Consider the following 22519-nt stretch of genomic DNA (forward strand, 5'->3'; position numbering starts at 1 on the left):
TTTGCCGAGGTCTTATGGTCAAACACATTTTGTTCGAGTTTAGTGAAGATTGTTACGCTTTCAAAGTATTCAACTGCTATTGGCAACAACCATAGAAAGATGCGTTCATTCATTCCCAAATTTGCAATCATATTTTTTTATATATCGTAAATAACCGATTATTGATGGACATTAATAAAAAACACATGGAAATATTTAAAATTACATTGTATTCAAGAGCTTTAGAGGCCAATTTAACTTTTCATTCATCTTTAATTTAATGAAATACGTTATAAATGAAAAAGACAATTTGTTCAAAAACATATCTGCATTTTTCTTGCATCCTCCTCTCTGTGGCAACTTTACTGGAAAACGCCAGCTCTTTAAACATGTGATGAAGGTATTTTTGTACACGAACTATCGACTTGTCTGCTTAGTTATTTGTGAAGGAATAAACCGGTTTGAAATATAAAATGATCAAATTGACCACACCCGTGACCTGCTCGTGCGTGACATTGATTAATCGAGGCATGTTATATTGTATGGACTGGATTAGAGTAATAGAAGCAGAAATTATAGCTCTTGCGTACCTACTGAAAAATAACATAGATTTATTTCTTAAGAGAACATAAATTCCATTATTATCGTATGAGAAGTTGTGAATTTCCTGTCTGCATCGGAAGATGATTACCACTAGTTGACAAGTGATAATACTGTTAGAAATATTTTGTAGTTATAAAATTAACCACGGAGTCTCGTAATATTTCGAGATTTTCCAAATTGATATTGGTCTTGAAGTTACTGGAACTTAACATTATGGAATGGAGTTTCAAGAAATTAGACTTAGACATTGGAATTTTTATTTACTAATTCAATTTTCAATTCAAAGTTTATTGGCAAATCACCTTTGGCCATTAAACAATTTCAATACAATACAGATGGCCAACATTTACTTCATAATACATGTGCAATATTCAATGTATCAATACAAAAGATACTAATTAAGTAACTAAGAAGCACGTATGATGTTAAGCTTTCCTGCCTTTTTGACATAGCATAGTGTAGTTTCTAATTGTTTTAGTATTCGTACTTGACAATGTTTTGGTAAATTTCTGGATGGACGGGAATGGTACATTAATATTATGTTTATGTCTTAATTTTCTATATAATGGGCAACATAAAATAAAATGGTACTCAGATTCAACTATTTTTAAATTATAACATTTACAAAGTCTGTTATTTCTTTCAATATTTGTATATCTACCAGTTTCAATTTCTAACGAGTGAGAACATAGTCGCAATCTCGAAATTTCTCATTAATACCGATATATCTTTATGATATTTATTAACATTACAATCTGTAAATTGAAAATCTAAAAAGAAATGATCGTTTTGCGAGTAAAAATATTTTTATTTTTATTTCGTAATTAAATTTCCGTGCGCTGAAATTTGAAAACCCCGTTCGATAGCGTGCCCTTTCCGACGCTTTTTGGCCTGCATTTTACACAGAGAAAGATTCCATCCAAATTTATTCGAATTTCGCTTTAACTTGTTCAAAAGTGAGTATAGCAATATGTTATTTCGGTTATATTGAGTTTTCCCTTTGTAATGGTATTAAATTAATGGATGAATTCTTAGCCGATGGCGAGTCTTTGGCGAAAAATGAATGTTTATTTCGCAGAGACAAAAATGGCGGACCAGTTCTTTGTTATGTCGCGGCCGACTCCCGCACTCGAATTGCAGACAAGCTAGCAAAGGAGGCAGCAACTGAAATGATAGGAAAGCAAGAGAATGAAAACACTAGGAAAGTAGATAAGAAAGAATTAGCAAAAGACTTAAGGTCAAATGTGAAGCAAAAATGGCAGAGAAGATATGAAAACACAGAAGGTAATGAAAGATTTATGGAGATTTTTCCAACAGTACAGCCAAGGAAACCTTATTATATAATTCTGAAAGAAGGCTAGAATGTATTATAAATCAGCTTATAACAGGACACTCCCAGGATGTTCAAGAGACATGTCCAAATTGTGACAAAGTAGAGACAACCAGACACTTCATATTTGAATGTCCAGAATATGAAACACAGAGAAAGAAACTAGAAACAGAAGTTGAAGAGGCTTCAACAGGTCCCAGAAAAGTCACAAATTAGCTATATAGCTAAATCTAGCTATATATAGCTAGAAATAGCTATAAAACCAATAACAATTGTTTAACATATGTGTATATTAAATGTAAAATAATTATTATCCCATTCGAATGGTTTATGAGACAGAAGACGATCACAAAGAATGGAGATCTATGCAGTTTCAGTTTCAATACATGTTGCGAATTTCTGCGATTAGTCATTTATAAATTTGTCTTATACTACGATGATTATCACAAGTGAAAAATTCTGTGATGATTTATCGCAAAATACTGCCACAGTTATTGAAAATGTGACTACAAAGATCTTGGATTTGTGTTATTGTCTTTCATCTTCTAAACCTTTTGGACGTAATTATGACCATTTTGCATCTTGTTTTCACGTATTTTGCATTATTGGTATTGGTTTTATAGCTACTTCTAGCTATATATAGCTAGATTTAGCTATATAGCTAATTTGTGACTTTTCTGGGACCTGTTCAAACAGACACAGTGAACCGGTGGCAGACATAAACCTGAAAGTTCTGATAGGCAATGTAGAGGGGAGGAGGGAGTTTGGGGCAGAAATTCAGAAGCTGTTTCAGCAATTTATTAAAGACACCAGAAGATTTTAAAAATTAAAGCGACCAACTTCACACAGTGACTTATTAAGTGTTAAGTATACCTAGAGAATAATTTCCACAAAGAGAAAAATATACACCCAGAGACTATTGTCAGCTGTATAATGACATACAGGAAAAACAACAACAACAATCTTTGTTATAATTGACATAATTTCGTAAACGAAGCTGGTTCATACCAAAGCGATAATGTGTATATTATGTTAGTTTACTTGAAAGAGGTGATGAGATTCAAAAGTAATACGAAAGGGTGATAACGTCCCAGAAATGGCAAATTTTGCTGAATTATTTACAGTAAATACCCCCTGCCCAACCATTTGGATGCATATTATTTAATGAAATCTATATCTGCTCTCCCAAAGACATAACCAACCTTCCCATAAGCCTCCAGTAATGATGAAATGGGTAGTTGTTTGCTGATTGTGGCAAAAAGTAGGTAGTAATATATGACTTCGTCATCTGATACAGGGATTTTTTAAGGCTGATTTTGGGGCCGAATATGGGCCCCGTCCTAATTGCAAAAATTTGCTTATTTTCCCAATTCTTAGGTTTAAATTTCCCAAAATTTTACTGTTTATCGTTTATTGTACGAGAGCTTCTCACTGAATAAATATCAGAAAATTTAGTAGACACTTTCAAAAGACAAAAAAATAAAACAAAAAGACATGCAATATGATATCCAACAATAACAATGCTGAAATAAAGGTTGTAATGATGATAAAACTTATTTTTTGAATTTCCCAATTTTCAGGTTTTACACACCATTTTTCCCAACTGATAGGGCCCCGGGCCCCAGTTTTGAAATGGTTAAAAAATCTCTGTGATATGAAGGCTTCAAGCGGAGCCATGTAAAATGTGTGTAAACTAGGGTGCGTTATTTAAAACACTGACAAACTCCTGTTTTGACGTTTATTCATATAAACATAAATTGAATGGAAGGAAAAAATGGATATTCTTTCCAGGTATCTTCAAATTTCACTAATACCAGGCCTGGGATTTTTCAGGACTGTTCCCGATTTCAGGCATTTGGTTGCCAGAATTTCCCTATATAACTATTGAAGATAGGGATTTCAGGCTTGAGAATGAAGATATTCAGGCTTGAGATTTCTGACTGAATCCCAGGCCTGTAATATTTTTGATTTTTTAGCTCACCTGTCACAAAGTGACAAGGTGAGCTTTTGTGGTCGTGCGGTGTCCGTCGTCAGTGCGTCCGTGCGTCCGTAAACTTTTGCTTGTGACCACTCTAGAGGTCACATTTTTCATGGGATCTTTATGAAAGTTGGTCAGAATGTTCACCTTGATGATATCTAGGTCAAGTTCGAAACTGGGTCACGTGCCTTCAAAAACTAGGTCAGTAGGTCTAAAAATAGAAAAACCTTGTGACCTCTCTAGAGGCCATAATTTTCAATGGATCTTCATGAAAATTGGTCAGAATGTTCATCTTGATGATATCTAGGTCAAGTTCGAAACTGGGTCACGTGCGGTCAAAAACTAGGTCAGTAGGCCTAAAAATAGAAAAACCTTGTGACCTCTCTAGAGGCCATATATTTCACAAGATCTTCATGAAAGTTGGTCAGAATGTTCACCTTGATGATATCTAGGTCAAGTTCGAAACTGGGTCACGTGCCATCAAAAACTAGGTCAGTAGGTCAAATAATAGAAAAACCTTGTGACCTCTCTAAAGGCCATATTTTTCAAGGGATCTGTATGAAATTTGGTCTGAATGTTCATCTTGATGATATCTAGGTCAAGTTTGAAACTGGGTCACATGCGGTCAAAAACTAGGTCAGTAGGTCTAAAAATAGAAAAACCTTGTGACCTTTCTAGAGGCCATATATTTCACAAGATCTTCATGAAAATTAGTCAGAACATTCACCTTGATGATATCTAGGTCAAGTTCGAAACTGGGTCAAGTGCCATCAAAAACTAGGTCAGTAGGTCAAATAATAGAAAACCTTGTGACCTCTCTAGAGTCCATATATTTCACAAGATCTTCATGAAAGTTGGTCAGAACGTTCACCTTGATGATATCTAGGTCAAGTTCGAAACTGGGTCACGTGCCATCAAAAACTAGGTCAGTAGGTCAACTAATAGAAAAACTTTGTGATCTCACACAAGGCAATAATTTTCATGGGATCTGCATGAAAGTTGGTCTGAATGTTCATCTTGATGATATCTAGGTCAGTTTCGAAACTGGGTCACGTGTGGTCAAAAACTAGGTCAGTAGGTCTAAAAATAGAAAAACCTTGTGACCTTTCTAGAGGCCATATATTTCACAAGATCTTCATGAAAATTGGTCAGAACGTTCACCTTGATGATATCTAGGTCAAGTTCGAAACTGGGTCACGTGCCATCAAAAACTAGGTCAGTAGGTCAAATAATAGAATAACCTTGTGACCTCCCTAAAGGCCATATTTTTTATGCGATCTGTATGAAAGTTGGTCTGAATGTTCATCTTGATGATATCTAGATCAAGTTCGAAACTGGGTCACGTGCCGTCAAAAACTAGGTCAGTAGGTCAAATAATAGAAAAACCTTGTGACCTCTCTAGAGGCCATATTTTCCATGGGATCTGTATGAAAGTTGGTCTGAATGTTCATCTTGATGATATCTAGGTCAAGTTTGAAAGTGGGTTTCGTGCCGTCAAAAACTAGGTCAGTAGGTCAAATAATAGAAAAACCTTGTGACCTCTCTAAAGGCCATATTTTTCAATGGATCTTCATGAAAGTTGGTCTGAATGTTCATCTTGATGATATTTAGGTCAAGTTCGAAATAGGGTCATGTGCGGTCAAAAACTAGGTCAGTAGATCTAAAAATAGAAAAACCTTGTGACCTTTAGAGGCCATACTTGTGAATGGATCTCCATAAAAATTGGTCAGAATGTTCACCTTGATGATATCTAGGTCAAGTTTGAAACTGGGTCACGTGCCTTCAAAAAGTAGGTCAGTAGGTCAAATAATGAAAAAATGTGACCTCTCTAGAGGCCATATTTTTCATGGGATCTGTATGAAAGTTGGTCTGAATGTTTATCTTGATATCTAGGTCAAGTTTGAAACTGGGTCAACTGCGATCAAAAACTAGGTCAGTAGGTCTTGAAATAGAAAAACCTTGTGACCTCTCTAGAGGCCATACCCTTGAATGGATCTTCATGAAAATTGGTCAGAATGTTCACCTTGATGATATCTAGGTCAAGTTTGAAACTGGGTCACGTGCCTTAAAAAACTAGGTCAATAAGTCAAATAATAGAAAAACCTTGTGACCTCTCTAGAGACCATATTTTTCAATGGATCTTCATGAAAATTGGTCAGAATTTTTATCTTGATAATATCTAGGTCAAGTTCAAAACTGGGTCACATGAGCTCAAAAACTAGGTCACTATGTCAAATAATAGAAAAAACGACGTCATACTCAAAACTGGATCATGTGGGAAGAGGTGAGCGATTCAGGACCATCATGGTCCTCTTGTTAATAGTTAAAATGCATAGAGTCAGGCCTTTTTTTTCATCAATTTGGGAATGCCACCAACACCGTTGGAATTGGAAAAATGCTCTCGGAAATTATCTTAATTGGGACAATTTGCAAATTACCAAAATCTACATAAATGTGTTTTTGTGTGAAATATTAATGAATTACATTTCAGTAATTGTTCAACAGTATTATAATTTACCTAAATATACATACATATTAGCAAAACTATCTTAAAACAGCAAAAACCCTAGAAGGTATAATCATTTGGGAATTTTAAATTCAACTTTGGGGAAAAAACATACTTTTTGGCATTGGGATTACCTCCTTTTACAGGAGGTAGATTCATAGGGAAAAAAAACCCTGACTGAATTGTTGCGGAAGGTTCACCACAGAAAAGGTCCTTCCTATGTTGTACGTGGAGGAGAGATATTGACCTAGGTGCAAAAATTATCACAATATCGTGAGTTGGACTACGCTATTTGATGTAGGGTTTCAAGGTGGCCAGTGGGCACGCTCTGAAAAAAGTAGACAGAATTTTCTTGGCTTGACTAGAGGTTATGCAGGGTTCGCACAGACTTGAAAACTCCTTGAATTTCAAGCTGCTAGATGAAAAGTGCTTGAATTTGCAAAAACCTCCTTAAAACTCCTTGAATTCGTTTCTTGCCTTGAAAACTGCTTAAAAAGTGCTTGATTTTATGATAAAAGTCCTTGAATTTCCTTCTTCAGAAATTTTGGTCAGCTTAATAAAAATAGATCGTAAAAGACGTGTTGTTATATGTACGCATCGCCATGTTTTATGTCTACATAACCTATGTCAGCATGCCCACAGGATTTTTAAAAAGTGGGTACCTGTACCCACTACTTTTGGAAAAAGTGGGTACAGGCTTAAAATATCTGGGTACACTGAATTTTCCCAAAACATGAACATATGTACTGGTATGAAAACTAAAAGCAACAGATATTAGATAATGTTTACAGTATTTATTCAGTAAACTCAGTCATACTGTATTTATATAGGCCTAGCCTGTTTACTATATGCTGCTAAGGCATAAAGAACAGTATTTAACTATTTCGAATGTCTAAGGCCTAAATGCTTCAGCAGCTTTTTCTCTGGCTTAGGCATTTGCTTACAGTAGTACTCAATGACCATTCTGTTCTGCACATTATAAACAGTACACCTGCAGGTAGTGAAAACCCGGCCTTTCATATGGCACTGAGGTCAATTTAATATTTCCACCCAGAATAAAGTTTTTCATGCTCGTCTGCCATTTTTGTTAGTGACGTATTTGGAGTAATCTAGATTGCGCAGATGTTTGCCGCTGGAAGCTTATTGGTTTTCTGTTCAAAAGCAAGCGTTTCCCGGGTTTTAGGTTAGCGACCATCAATTTTTGAGCCGAATTCGTTTATTTGCCGGCCACAACAAATATGCGTTCCTGCACGCACGGCCATCGAAAAATTTGCGTGCACATTGTGTTTTCTGCGTGAAAACCGCAGGATTCTGCGTGACTGGGCATGCTGCTATGTGTACCGTACGATACGGGTTTTAAATAGACTGGGACTAGGAAAATTACAACGTGTAAAAATTACGGACACCATTTCCGTTACCGATATTGAAGAAAATGTCGTGTATTTTCAACAAAAAGTGGCTTGTATCCTATCCATGGCTGGTCGAGCACGAAAACAAACAGAAAGCCATGTGCAAATATTGTAACAGAGTTATTGACATTAGTTCAATGGGTGAATCGGCACTAAAATCACACTTCAAGTCTGAGAAGCACAAGAAAAATGTACCAGATTGAAGGTCACCCACGGCCACTCTTGATGTGTTTACTATTCCACCATCGCCCCCAGCAGCCAGAGGCACCTAAAACTTGATGTTATATGACATGATAAGTCGCTGTTGATGTAAGAAGTGTTGATCAAATGTTTGCCAGTCATTTTGTATGTGATAAAGTGTTGATCAATTGCAAATTGGAACTTTATAGAAAAACTTATATCACGTGATAGTCATTTTGGATGTAAGAAGTGTTCACCAATTGTAAGCCAGTCATTTCGTGTGTAATAAGTGCTTGTTCAATTTTTTGCTTATCCTTGAAAACGTAATAAAAGTCATTGAAAACCCCTTGAAGTTTTTGTCAGTCTGGCTGTATGAACCCTGTTATGAATCCGTATATGTGCAATCAGATTCTAAAGGTACCAGTGTGCCCACAAAATGTTTTCTCTCATTTCTTAAAAAAAAAATTGCGGTCCTGTAAGCAGTGCACATGTCGAAATGCTGTTTATGACCTTGCTAATGGCTCATTGTCACAGGCAAAAGCAATTCAAAATTGCATATTGACAGTGTTTTCCCAGAAAACACATCATTGTAATATATTTAAGTGTACATGGCTCGTGAACCCATACTGTATCCCAGATGCCTTACTTCCACCTGTGTTTGACTATAGGGGTATTTGTGTCCGAAAACCTTAAGAAAATAAATTTTTGGAAGTTAAAGGGCATGGGTTTAAACATCTTTGTAAGGGTCTTCTGCGGATAAGAATGATTAGGGTAAGAATAGGTGATCTACCTCCCAAAAATACAAGCGTGTTGCATCTATAGATGTTGATTTTATCTTCCAGATGACTGAAAATGGTGTTAAAACAGAAATGGACCAGGAAGAAGAGGACAACTTGTTACACTCTGATGAATACAAATTCTTGGTAGAATATGGCATTTCAAAAAAAGTGGCTGCTGAACTTGAAAAAATTTACACTACAGGTAGTTAATGCAGCGTGGAGAGTCATCTCTGTTATACCAGTAATAATATCAGGCCACATTTATAAAAGTCCTTGTTTGCTGTCTCCCAACCCTTCTTTTTAAAGTTGGGTAGGTAGGTAGGGTAGGTGGGAAATTCTTCTCTTTTTTTGTGGGGGGTTTATACTTTTACTAGTAGAGCATGATTGTTTCTTACAGAATATTTCTTCTGTAAAAATAAGACAAATCTGTATTATAATGTATAAAGGATGAAATTAAATAATACAGTTTAAACTTTCTTACTCATTATTTTGCTTACTTGAAATCTGCCCTTTTTTTGTAAATTTGGGGAAGGGTACCAGGTCCCTTTTGGAGGGGAAATTTACGTCGCGTAATCATTGTTTGAAGGAATATATTTGCTGAAAAGTTGTTAAAATCAGGACTGAAAATCAAAACTAATTTCATTTTTTTTTTGCATGGGGAATTTTTGGCCAAGGTGGGGAAAAAAGTATACTTTTTAGATTGGGGAATGGGGCCGAATTTCGGCCCTAAAATCAGCATAAAAAAAAGCCTGGAAATATATGCGGCACTGGTCATATTGCAACAAAAAAATAAAAATTTGATCAGCATTGTCCAATAAAAACTTTCCGGGCGCAGCATTTTGAGCGGGTAGGTAGGGAGACAACAAACAAACTTGTTTTTAATTTTCGCCTCATAATGTTGCCAAGTTGTGGCCCTTGTTCGAAGAGTATTTTCAACAAAGAAATAAAGAACTTTATTTTTTAGACTCGTACAAATGCATGTACAGAAAAATCTCGTAAAGATAAGAGGCAGATGTTTTATAATGTGTTATAAAAAAAATTGTAAAAACTATTAAAGTGATTTCTGGAAGGGTGAGGCTTAAGCAGATCACAACACTTGACCAGTTAGACAGGTCTAAGTAACTTGGGCTACTAGTGTGTTGCTTTGCTAGTAGCTTTATGATAGGAACAAGGCCAGACTATCTTTTCCCAATGGAAAAATGACAGATGAAACAAAATCTGTTTTTGGTCGTACTAACAGGCTGTTTTGGGAAGATTATCTACCAAAGTTTGGGGAAGAATAACCTTATTACTGCCAGAATACATCTCGTCAATTCAGAAACTTACGAAATATTTTGTTTCCTGTGACGTAGTAAAGGGGTATTAATCACTCCAGTGATAGCTCTAGTTTCTTCAGATATGGTCTGTTTCACAGGCATGGGAATTGTTCAGCATGCTATTTCTGCTCACGGCTGTTATATAATTCCTTCTATACTTTCAGGAAAACTCTCACATTCAGAACTTGATGAAAGAGCCTTGGATGCTCTTGAAGAATTTAATCCAGACGATGCCGTAAAAGTATTACAACAATTTACAGAAAGCAGCCTTGAACATGTGACAAACAAAAGTGCTTTCCTCTGTGGTCAGATGAAAACATTCAGACAAAAAAGTAAAGGTGGGGGACCAAATGCAGCTCCTAAAGGTCCTGACCCAGATAAAATTAAAGTATGTTTATTTTGTCATTATAGTAGAGTATGAATCACAGTTTAAAAATTATATACTTATTTTCGCGTAGAATATTTTTAGTATCCTCTTAACTATTTAGTTATGTATTGTACCAAAAAATGTATTTTTCCTTTGTGTTTCACTGGATTGGAAGTAAACGATAAGTCGGTCATTGTTCACACAAAATGGGATCCTGCAATAACTTAGAAGTACAAGAAAAAATTTCATAAAACTTGGTACATAGATAGCAGTGTGGAGAATATGCTAGTCCTTGTGTTGCTGTGGCTAAAATGTGGTTGCTTTGTCAGAAGATAGTAAAAATTTGGTCAAAAAAGTGTGATTTATAATAGGATCCTTCAATAAAAATTCAGAAAGATTTTTTTTTCATGGAACTTGCTCCTTGGTTGTATAGGTATGTAGAGAATATGCACTTTTTTTTGCTATGGCAATGAATACAGTTTCTATTCGGGTTTTCATCAATTATTAAAATGGAAGGTAAGAAATTGTAAAGCAGAGGGAGCATCTGAGTATCGAATATGTGGTTAGTACTGATGTCAGACTGTTTGCATTACCAGCACATTGTGTATTTTGTAAATCAGGAGACTTTGGCCCAGAAATGGCCAGGAAACCGATACAAATCCACGACAAGCACTAGAGTGATCATGCTACCAAGTTGGGGGAGTGGGGGTGGGGGATGAGGACAAAGGTACTAGTAAAGGCCTACACATTTTCAAATTGAGGGGATCCAAGAATTCCCACGGCTACAATTTGTACTTCGTATTTACCCATATGTACTCTCTTTGTTCCTGCAAGTTTCTTGGGTGCAAATGCCCTCCCAAGCCAAAACAAGCAGTGGGAACCCAAGATTATCAACATTTACTATTTTAAATGAAAAACTCATTATTTTTTTCCCAAGGAAATCCTTGACAGATCTGGCTACACACTGGATGTAACTACAGGTCAGAGAAAGTATGGTGGACCTCCGCCAGGTTGGGAGGGCAACCAGCCTGGCCCAGGGCATGAGGTAATTCTTTAATCTTATTGAAATGATTTAGGGTTCTTGCAGGATTGAAAGTCTGTGAACTTGAATACTTAGATATTCTGATAATTACATTTGTATAAAGCTAAAAGCATGTACAAGTGGTCAGGTCATTATCGGTAAAATAAATACCACAAAGGAGATTATAAAGCACAAAGGACAGTTTGAGCGAATTCGTCGATTTTCGTACGTGATCGCAAAAAAATCCGAGTGCCATTATTTCCTACTTTTATTTTTGATTCTTACTCTATTTTCGCTAGTTGGCAACTGCTAAATTCGATCCCTGGCTCTTCGACAGACTTTGTCTGAAGCACCCTTTTAACGTCCTCTCAAATTTGTTTTAAATGGTTGTGCTGTGTCTTTTTAAGAAGGCGCCAGAGCTAAAAATAGGAAAACCTTGAAACAACACATTCTAATTATTTCTAAATAAATATAAAAGAAAATATGTAAAAAATTTCTTTCAGGTTTTTATTGGCAAAATTCCCAAAGATGTGTTTGAGGATGAGATTATACCACTTGTAGAAGAATGTGGGAAAGTATGGGACCTTCGGCTCATGATGGACCCCATGACTGGTTTCAGCAGGGGCTATGCTTTCTGTACATTTGTGGATAAAAAAAGTGCAAAGGCTGCAGTTGAAAAGGTTTGTGTTGAAGTGATTGCAAGGAATTATGTGACACAGTAGTGAAGGAACACTTGAGGAAAATGTATGAGCTGTGCCATGGGAAAACCAACATAGTGGGTGTGCGACCAGCATGGATCCAGACCAGCCTGCGCATCCGCGCAGTCTGGTCAGGCTCCATGCTGTTCGCATTTAAAGCCTATTGGAATTGGAGAAACTGTTAGCGAACAGCATGGATCCTGACCAGACTGCGCGGATGCGCAGGCTGGTCTGGATCCATGCTGGTCGCACACCCACTATGTTGGTTTTCCCATGGCACGGCTCATATCTACTAACATTCAGTTACAGCATGACCTCTAGAACACACGATGAGCATTTACCCAGACCTGAAGCCAGTGTTTTAAAGTTGACAAAAATATAAATAATAAAAAATAAACTGCAAGTAGTCATGCCAGCAGCTGCTGCTGTACTTGACTAAATATAAAGTAATTGAAACTAATTTACAAGGTTTTATGTGTCCAAGTATTTTGACATGCAAGTTTACTAAATTACTGCCTTCACCCACATTTTAATAAGTTGACTTGTTCTGTTTCAGTTGGAGGGTTACGAAATTAAGAAGGGTAAAACTCTAAAGGCAAATATCTCGATAGCCAACCAGAGATTATTTGTTGGCAACATTCCAAAGAGCAAGACACAGGAAGAAATCAAAGAAGAATTCTCGAAAAGAACAGGTCTGTCAAAATTTATCTCGAAAAGGCATTGATGTAATCGCAATTCATACGCTAACAAGCGAGTTGATAGATAATATGTATAAATTTGGTATATATGCATCATTCTTGCATTGACCTTGGTAAATCTTACTTTCTGAAATACCTGTATCTTATACTTGATTCTGTATGATGACAGTGCAGCATGAAGTTGTAAAAAGGCTAGTGCTTTGTTGAGAGGAAATTGAAATGTTGAAGAAAATGCATCGCACTGAAAGTGAAAGTTCTATCATTTCAGAGGGTTTAATTGATGTGATCATCTATAGATCTGTGGAGAAAGATAACCAGAAAAACAGAGGTTTTGCTTTCTTGGACTATGATTCACACAAGAGTGCTTCAACAGCCAAAAGGAAGTTAATGTCTGGTAGAGTGAAAGTATGGAACTGTGATATAATTGTAGACTGGGCAGATCCAGTAGAGGAGCCGGATGATGAAACTATGGCTAAGGTAAAAATTGTGTCAGTATTCTTGATGGTGACATCACAGTCCAGGTCCTACATAACTTTGTAGATATGTAGGCTGCTATCTGTGTAGAGCAATGTGGATTCTTGTCTGGCAGTGGTGCTTTGAAAGCATTACTTGATGGCAAAAATACTAAGTATAGAATCGTACATTATGTATATATGGGACATTTAAAGGTGCTTCTGTATGAATTTGTTGAGGACAAACTAAATTCCAGCTTGAAGGTAAAAATGTCTTGTGGGGAGGGGGGTGAAGTGTTATAGAAAGCTTCTTGATAAATTGAAAGAAATTCTTAAAAATCTAGATGATACTTTAATGAGACTGTCCAGGGTAAGCCCTTGTTCAGTATTCTTTCTTTATAAGGTTTGTACAGACCTGGAAATGTTCTTGAATTTGATGCTGGACCTTAAAAGACTTGAATCTGAAAAGCCAGGGCTTTAGATGCTTTAATTTTAAAACTTCTGCTTGAATTTAGTACCATACTCCTCAAAAATATTTTGCCATCAGTTAATACTTTTTAAAAAGAATATAAAAGAAGTCCGTAACTTGAATTACTCATTTGACAAAACATGAATGTTGATGAAAGAGCAGCACAGATTAAAAAGGCTTGTTTAATCTTTTGAAATTTTGCATTCTTCTTATTGAGTGATTGAAAAAGATTGGTAGAAATTCAGACATGGTTTTGAGAAAAGTATTGTAGTCTGGAAAATTTGAGAGAGAGAAAGTGCTTGAAAATTATTTGAATTTTTGTTACATTTCCTTGATGGTGGCATCACAGTCCAGGTCCTACACAACTTTGTAGATATGTAGGCTGCTATCTGTGTAGAGCAGTGTGGATTCTTGTCTGATGGTGGTGCTTTGGGGGCATTACTTGATGGCAGAAATACTACTGAATCATACATTATATAGATGTTTTGTTTTTTTCCATGCTTTCATGGGTATTCTTAAGTTTTTAGAGTATCTTTATTGCAAAGGTTGTCTTGGTGATAGTATTGGAAAACATTGATGTTTCATTGACAGGTTAAAGTACTTTATGTGAAAAACCTCACAGCTGATGTTACAGAGGAGACGTTGAAAGAGACATTTGAGAAACATGGAGCAGTTGAACGGGTGAAAAAGATCAAGGACTATGGCTTTGTCCACTTTGAAGAACGAGATGGTGCAACAGCAGCTATGGAAGCTCTCAATGGAACGGTTTGCATCAGCTTTGTTGCATTAACTTTATAGTTTGTGTTAAGTTCTGACCAGGAGTTTAAAACCCTGCTGGAGTGGTGCTGCAGTCTAAAATATTGCAAGTGCTGATCGCAGGTATCATTCTTAATGAAGTAGGAAGTAAGAGATTAACTGACTTTGACAGTTGAGCATATTGATAAAAGAGTTTAGAATTTGTAAATTTGGTGTCTTGTTTATCTGGTATAGGCATTTAAAGCTTTTATGTTGTATTTTAGACACTAGGAAAGCTGGCTATTGAAGTTTCTCTTGCAAAACCAGCAGCAGAAAATAAGAAGAAGCAGCAAAGACAGGCGAGCCGTGAGATGAGGATGATGGGAGGAATGAGAGGACCTGGGTAATAAAAAAAAAAACCCTTACCCTGCTAAATTTCTATAATGAACTTGTCCATCTTCCTGTTTCGACAGTACCATTAACTGTTAAAAGGGGATGCTTACCAAAAAGATACTGAGTGCAGATCATGATCAGACTGCACACATGTGCAAGCTGATCATGATCTACACTAGTCGCAAAGGCAGAATCAATTGTGTCCAGCATGGTAAGGGTTAACACGTTACTCTTTACTAAATTATCTGTAAACTTTGTTCTGCTGGAAAAAAATCATTCAACAGGGGTTTGAGTTTGGGATGGTGGGATTGTAGCTTCTATAATGATGTGAAGACTGCTACGAAAATACTTCATACCAGGTTTAAATTTTAGTGTAATTAAATTAATGTCTAAATTCACAGGAATTAAAACAGTTATTATATACTTCAGACAAGTGGTAGTATAAAAAGGTTTCCTACTTGAAAAGTGCATTGAGAAAGTCTTCATTTACTCTTGACAAAAAAGTAAAATGGTATGTTTAAAAAAAGCTCACATGAGAGCTTATTTTTACCCAAGCAAACAGCCAAATGTCAGATTTTCTCTTTGGGAGATGATGGGGGACAACCACACTGTGAGAGAACCCCAAACAACCGCTACTTTGAAAATTAAGCCTACAATTATTAATGAAATTCCTGGTGTAGTACACCTCTGCACTTTTCTTTATATATATGAATTAATGCTGAACTGTCCTGAATTTTTCGTTTAAATCTTAACTTGAATTCCTTCATAGATTTGATGATTTCTATGGGCCACCAGGAGGGATGATGCCACGACCTCCACCACTGATGCGCGGGATGGGACGTCGTATGCCACCACCAGGTAAATAGAAAAATACTTGTGTGATTAACCACAAAACATAAAAATTAGGATCATTCCATTATTAAAAGTACAAAAACATTGCTGACCGGGAAACCAAACTATAAATTTCATTTTGTAGCATGTAGGATATTTGTTTGTGTAATGAATAAAGTATTTTTTTTAATGGATTTAATATCGGATGCAATATTTTCGTAAGTGGCTTTGATATGGTGCTAATAAGCAAAAGGTATTTTGATCTCAAACGTAAAACCAGTTCTGGTGATGTTTGATGTTTTAACTAAATTTTATCCATTTTGTAGTTCCTTTCAAATGAAAAATGGAATAATTTTTGCTGAAATAAAAAGGAAATATTTTTCCTTAATATTTCCATAATTCATTGACGGACATGTTATACATTTGTTCTTCAGATTATTTCTATGATGACTACTATGGATACTACGATGATGGATTTGATTACTACGGCGGTTATGCTCCACCACCAGTTCGTGGACGTGGTGGTCGTGGTGGACCTATGCCACCAGTAAGTATCCAACTCCAACATTGAATATTCAGCATTCTGTTGAATCTAATTTGAAAGGCAGGTTAAGTTCTAGTGTATAGAATACAAGAAGTAACAGTGAACAGCTGTTAACACTAAACAGTCATTCCTTTCTTAGTTCTTTCCCCAGATGATTTAAACTTAAAGAAAGAAGAAATTCCTTCTACTTTCCACAGATCATTTAAACTTTAAAGAAATTCCTTCATCTGATTCAATGTTTCATACCTTCTGTTTTGTGATTTAGTCATCATGTATTTATTATGTTTATTTACTTTGAAACTTAGCTTTAATTTAAAATTTGTGTTTTGTCTTTGGCAGCCCGGTCGAGGCCGAGGAGGGGTGCCACCGCGCGGTGGACTTAGAGGGGGTCCAGCTGCTGGCGCGGGTATGCGTGGAGCTGCCAGAGGCCGGGTTGCCATGATGCGAGGTAGAGGGGCTGGAGGACCAGGTAGAGGCCAGCAGACTCCTCCTAGAGGGGCCAAGAGAAAGGCTCCCGAGGCAACAGCTGGAGCACAGGCAAAACGACGAGCCACCGGCGCTGACTGGGGTGCTCAACCCATTGCCCAACAACCTCTGGGCCAGAGTGGGTATGGTGCAGGTTACAGTGGTGAGGGTGATGCTCAGTGGTACCAGGACTCGTATGGTCAAAATTGGGGTTGAATGAGTATTTTTAATAACTTAGCAACCCAAAAATTTCAAAGTAAAAAGCTGAGACAGATAGAGCACCACTTGTAAATAGCCATACCTTTAGGAAATTTTTAACAGTCAGTGTGGTTTTACTTCAGTGAGCCTGTTTATGTATAGACCCCTGAAAGGGTTGGCATTTTAAATGCCAAGTTTGTGACTTTTATCCATTTGGAACTTTTTGGCCATCTTCTGCATATGGTCTTTTTAACTTACAAACCTTGCATCATCTGCTGGAGTCTACCAATTATATATAAGTGAGAAATGGATTTTACTGGCATTTAGAAATTGGATAAGTGATTGTTCCCTCGAATTTTATACTTTTTCTTTAAATAACTTTGGCAGATCCACGTCCTTAGCGGCAGCATTAATTTGGGTCAGAAAAAACTGATCATTGAATGCTGATTTGTAAATAGAAATTTTATCGAAAGGTATCGAAAAATTAACCCAAAATTGTATTGGTTAAAAATTGATTTTTTAGTTAAATGCACTTGATGATTGACTTCTGAAGGACCATTTGTTGCTAAAATATTGTCACATGTTCAGATTTTCATATCAAATGCATTGTTTAGTGTAGTTTTTTCGTCATAGATCATGTAGTACGTATTCATCACTGTTGTTACATTTGGCATCGTTGTTTTTTTCTATTTGATATGTAAATCGTGTGAAAGTTCATTAAACTTTACAATAAAGTCATTCAAAGGAATACAAACATGGTTCTAAATTCTTTCCTTGTGGACATTTGTTGTTTTTTTGACTTCTGTCACAAAAAATTAGTAAAACTAAAAATACTAAAGTACTAAAAAATGCATCACGGTACATATATTAAACGGCAGAAAATTTTTCAGTTACATTAGGAATTGCAGAAGCTCATGAATATGGCAGGGAAAAAATGAAAACTAGAGCTTTTCACCTTGGTAGATAGAAATGACAATGCATTTTGTTCACCATTTCTGGACTCTTGTAACCAAGAAATGGACTGCAGTTGATTGATTAAAAGAAAACAAACCCAGATTATGTTTTAAAATATTAAAAGGAAAAATATCTCTTAACTGGAGGAGTAAACTACCCAGAAGAGTCCAGGATATGGTTCTATCTTTTCATTTATATTGTAATTATCACTTCATTTTTGTAACATTTTTCTTTCTCTCTTTCTTACTAGAAACTGAGGAAGGATACTGCATCGCACAGGCATTCTACCATCTCTTGCCATCTAAAAATGCGAGAAATTCCTAAAATCTATTTTAAAAAGAAGTTAATAAATTTTGTCTTAAGAAAACAAAAAATGAAAATAGTTATCGAAAAGTTGTCTAAAACTTCAAAATAGAGAAAAAATGTTTTTCTTTTTATAAAGTTATCTTGTATTTTTGAATATACTTTTCTAGCCGAGTATGTTATAATCCTGCGAGTCTTTGCTCGAATTGAGCAAAACATGTTTAAACTTTGGATACATGTTATTTTTAGAGGACATCCAATTTTATGGATGTCCATTGTGTTCTTATTTCTTCATTAAAATAATAATGTAATGTGGCATGTGGTAAGGGGTTACTACCGAGGTAACCAGCACTGACGATCGGCAGGATACCAGACGCTGATCAGTTATAAGGTAAACTTGGTGCTTTGCACTAGTGGGTCATAAATGGATGTTTACACTGGGCTTGTTTGAAGCTTTTCACACGATAAAGTCATTTGATCTAGTAGTGTACTAGGAGGATAAAAGTATCTCAAAATAGGAAAGTTAACTCGATTAGAACTGTGCAGAACTGTTCTAAGATTTATCTTTAAATTGCTCATAAACGGATTGCTGATGGAACAAGTACATTGCATACAAGGTCTTCCATCCCATAAATGTTTCATTAATAATGGAGTAAAAAGTAAAGTACTTTAGCCTGTGCATTATATAAAGAAATTTCAATTTCAAAAATAAAACTACTGTTTCACCTGCCTAACTGGTCAAGGTTTAAAATGGACCGAATATTGGCTTCTGTTATTGGATATATATACTTAACAGCATTTCTAATTCCACACTTGGTTTTTGTGGATATCTCTTGTCAAATACAGTCCCACTTTCTTGAGAGACCACTTGCCTTAGACAGCTTTTTCAGTTGTGTTTCAGAACATACGTTGTGCTAAGAGATTGGTTGTGTTGAATGACAACTTTCTGCCTTTTGCTTAAACAGTCTCTTAATGAAAGTTTTATTGTACTGACATATTTCCATGAAAATTGGTCATGCAAACAAACATTTTATTGCAATAACGGTTGGATGTTGATTCATAAGTGCAACTAGTCGCTGGTGGCTATGTGGAAAGTAGTGCCATTTGCCAACCTCCTATATGTCAAATTCACTGTTCATTGTAATCTTACCAAGATGAAAAAGGGTATGAAATAATTGAATTAGTTTTATAAGTACTATGTTTGTCATAGATTTGCTCAAGTGATATATGATTTTTGGGTGCTACTGTGTTGTGGTTGAAAGAATTTATGTCCAGTTGTTATTGCGTTTTACAATGTTCATTTAATAGTGTCTCTAATTTGACAAGAGGTAACAATTGAAAGAAACAGTGGAATTAGGAAAATTGTTGGGTGTATGAGTTTAGTGAGAATGTGCCTTGAAGTACCTTGCTGAAAGTATGTACCTGTGCATTAAATTGCCTTGCACTTTAAATGTTCTGGAATAGAAAAGTGATTGAGGGATTTGTGTTAGTCACAAAGGGATTATAAAACTAACCTTCCAAATATTGAAATACTTTATATTTTCTGTTGTCTGTAGAAAAGTAACTAGTTCAGTGTAACAAAAAAAGTTGCACGTTTGATGTTGAAATTTCAAACAGTTGCATATTTTAAAACTGAAAAGCTTCATTGAAGTCCTGTGCTTGGGTTATTTTAGTTGCTTAGAAAGTAACAGCCATGCATTGAAGATACTGGAGCAGAAATTTGCAGCGCGAAGCAGAAATTGTGCCTTTTTATAGTTTTGGAGAAGAAAACCAAAAAATTGGTGTAAAAAGAAAAGTTAAAAAGTTTGGAAATAAAATTATTGAGAAAGAAGTGCTTTTTATTCTGAGAAACTAGACAGAACTGGTTTATTATTACCAGAAGAAATTGGAAGAAAGCATCAGTGAATTATTTGGATCAGTGGAATTTTGGAGTTTAACACAGACCAAGATAAATGTGGATTTATATTTTGGAATTATTTACAGAGAATTTTACAAAATGGGGAAATGTGTACGGGAGTTTAGGTTTGATCTTTTTTAAATTTCTCTGTAACAAAAACTTTTCCAAATTTGAAGGTAAGGTATTGCCTACATGTAACTTAGAACAGCACTGTTAAAAAAACAAAAATTGTAAGAGAAGATAATTAAGTGAACTGTTTTACTTAATAAATTTGTAATGTAAATCAATATAAAAAGTTCATTTACTTCTGTTATTTTTCAAAATAAAAGTATAAAACATAGTATTTCTGAGATGATTTTCAGTTAAGTTGATGTACATTTTGATTAAATCTTTCATTGAAATTATTTCAGGTATGGCTAGTTCAAGTCTCAGCAGAGGTGTTTTGAGAGGAGAGCAACCAGTGTTTATAGACATTTATCACAACTGCACTTGCTTTATGTGAAAGACTGACATTTTATTTCTTTGAAACACCTTCACAGAAAAGAAAAGCCACAAAATGTATACAAAGTAATTTTTCATGACCAAAAATCTGGTTTAAAATACAAATAATTATATATTTAGTGTTTCATTTAATACCACAGAAATTTGTATGAAATGATCAAATAGAAATAAAATTTCAAGTGCATGCTTGTTCTTTATAAATCCTTGAAGCTGCTTTCTTGCAAACTGCAGACCACATTGGTACACAACGCCATGGTAGTCTGGCACAAGTATATTGCTTTTGTTGGTTGACCAAATGGATGCCAGCTTACAGTCAACTTGATGTAATATGTTACACGTTTCCTTTGGAGTGCAGATTGTTTTGAACCAAAAAATTGTGTTTATCTTGACTGTTTGGATTCCACACTTCCGTCTTCCACACCACTGTGGTGGGAGACGTACTGAATTACTCCGGTCCGTCTGTTACAAATCTTGTCCGCACTGTTTTTAAGTGGAACATTTCTCATGCGAACGTGAACAGAATGTGTTTGCTAGTAAGTCCTCTGCAAAGTTCGATAACTAGCCAAATCGGCTCAGGCACTTTGGAATTGTGGCCCTGGATTACCGAAAATCGGCCTTTTTACTCTGTAATGTAGCGTGGCCATTTAATACAACAAACATAACCTTTTAACCAGTTTTATTTAACATAGCAAGTCTTTAATATTTAAACTTAACATTTTTAGCTAGATATCATCAAGTGAATGTGACCTTATCAATCTAGCATTTCTAATGCATCTTTCTCGATAACTCTCTAACTCCAGATAATTATTTCAGCATATATATTTAATTAAGCAGTCTAGCCGCTATTTAAAATTACGCAATTTGTCATGCCTTTTCCTTAAAAATATTCAACTTTGATCCCGGAAATAAATGGTATAAACTAAGTATACCTGTTTAACCCTTAGGCTACATCTTTTGCGACGGGTTTGATAATACAGCTTTTCAATTTAGATTCGAGTATTACAGTTTATCATCTTTCTACGTAGCATATTAAACAATGAATTTATAGAATATACAATATTCGGAACCTTTCAAACCTGTTACATCTTGTCCGTGCTCTTAAGTTGAACATTTCTCATCCGATCTTCACCAAACTTGAACAAAATGTTTGTCCATAAGTCGTCGGCCAAGTTCGATTCTAGCCAAATGGGCCCAGGCACTTCGGAATTATGGCCCTGAAGTTCCCGAAAATCGGCCTTTTTGCTCTTGTCTATGCTCTGTTCTCATCCAATCTTCACCAGACTTGAACCAAATGTTTTTGATCATAACTCTTCGTCCAAGTTCATTACCTAGCAAAATCCCCCGAGGCATTTTGGAATTATGGTCCTTGAATTACCCAAAATCGGCCTTTTTACTCCTCAAAGGTATATTTGTAGTGAGTAAACAGTATATAAAAACTGACACTATTCAAGAGGATTAGGCAGTTGTGGGAGACGTGCGCTTTCCTCAAAAGCAGCTCTAGTAAGACTTCAAGATCCAAAAGGAAGTAAGTATTATGATGGTAAAGAACTCGCTTTTTGGAAGCAGGCAAAAATACTAGCAGACTGTTTTATGAGAGCAACATCCCAGATTAAAGACCAGAAAATAAAACCACTGAAAGTGATTGGGACAGCACTTTTAATTTGCCCCTTTACATATTTGTTTCATAGAGACTATCTGATCATGTGTTGTGTAATTTCAATGGTTACCCAGTTTTTAAGCCCCCCTTTTTAGGTAGGAGGGGTATATTGTTTTGCAGATGTCTGTCGGTATGAAGACCAATTGGTTTCCAGATGAACTTGGGGGTGGGGAAGGGGTCTAAGATCACCGTAAAAGTTGATAACGAGGTTGGTCATGACCAGCAGATGACCACTATTGATTTTGAGGTCAGTAGG

At 35.8% G+C, this 22519-nt stretch overlaps 1 protein-coding gene across 3 annotated transcripts; it reads left to right on the top strand.

Moving 5' to 3' along the window:
* The first annotated feature begins 1423 nt into the window (after window positions 1-1423).
* Window positions 1424-20790, top strand: LOC128556453 (heterogeneous nuclear ribonucleoprotein R-like). Of its 3 annotated transcripts, XR_008370683.1 has the most exons (13): window positions 1424-1538; window positions 8828-8966; window positions 10245-10468; window positions 11385-11492; window positions 11972-12148; window positions 12723-12858; window positions 13133-13341; window positions 14377-14550; window positions 14805-14923; window positions 15683-15771; window positions 16179-16291; window positions 18156-18599; window positions 20516-20790. XR_008370683.1 is itself a non-coding variant. In XM_053541657.1 (12 exons), exons 2-12 carry the CDS (start codon window positions 8828-8830, stop codon window positions 16967-16969), a joined length of 1830 nt encoding a protein of 609 aa, XP_053397632.1. In that variant the 5' UTR covers window positions 1424-1538; the 3' UTR covers window positions 16970-17705. The 3 variants fall into 3 exon arrangements, 2 of the variants coding, with proteins under 2 accessions (XP_053397632.1, XP_053397633.1); XM_053541657.1 differs by lacking the exons at window positions 18156-18599; window positions 20516-20790 and adding an exon at window positions 16628-17705; XM_053541658.1 differs by lacking the exons at window positions 18156-18599; window positions 20516-20790 and adding an exon at window positions 16618-16823.
* The last annotated feature ends 1729 nt before the right edge of the window (window positions 20791-22519 follow it).

Source organism: Mercenaria mercenaria, chromosome 4, assembly GCF_021730395.1.
Source record: "Mercenaria mercenaria strain notata chromosome 4, MADL_Memer_1, whole genome shotgun sequence".
NCBI lineage: Eukaryota > Metazoa > Mollusca > Bivalvia > Venerida > Veneridae > Mercenaria > Mercenaria mercenaria.

Bases quoted from the DNA above. Each gene is read 5' to 3' on its own strand.
- LOC128556453 (XM_053541657.1), top strand. From the start codon at position 8,828: ATGACTGAAAATGGTGTTAAAACAGAAATGGACCAGGAAGAAGAGGAC. The intron at 14,924-15,682 runs GTAATAAAAAAA...ATTCCTTCATAG, and splicing joins GGAGGAATGAGAGGACCTGG to ATTTGATGATTTCTATGGGC. The intron at 15,772-16,178 runs GTAAATAGAAAA...TTTGTTCTTCAG, and splicing joins ACGTCGTATGCCACCACCAG to ATTATTTCTATGATGACTAC.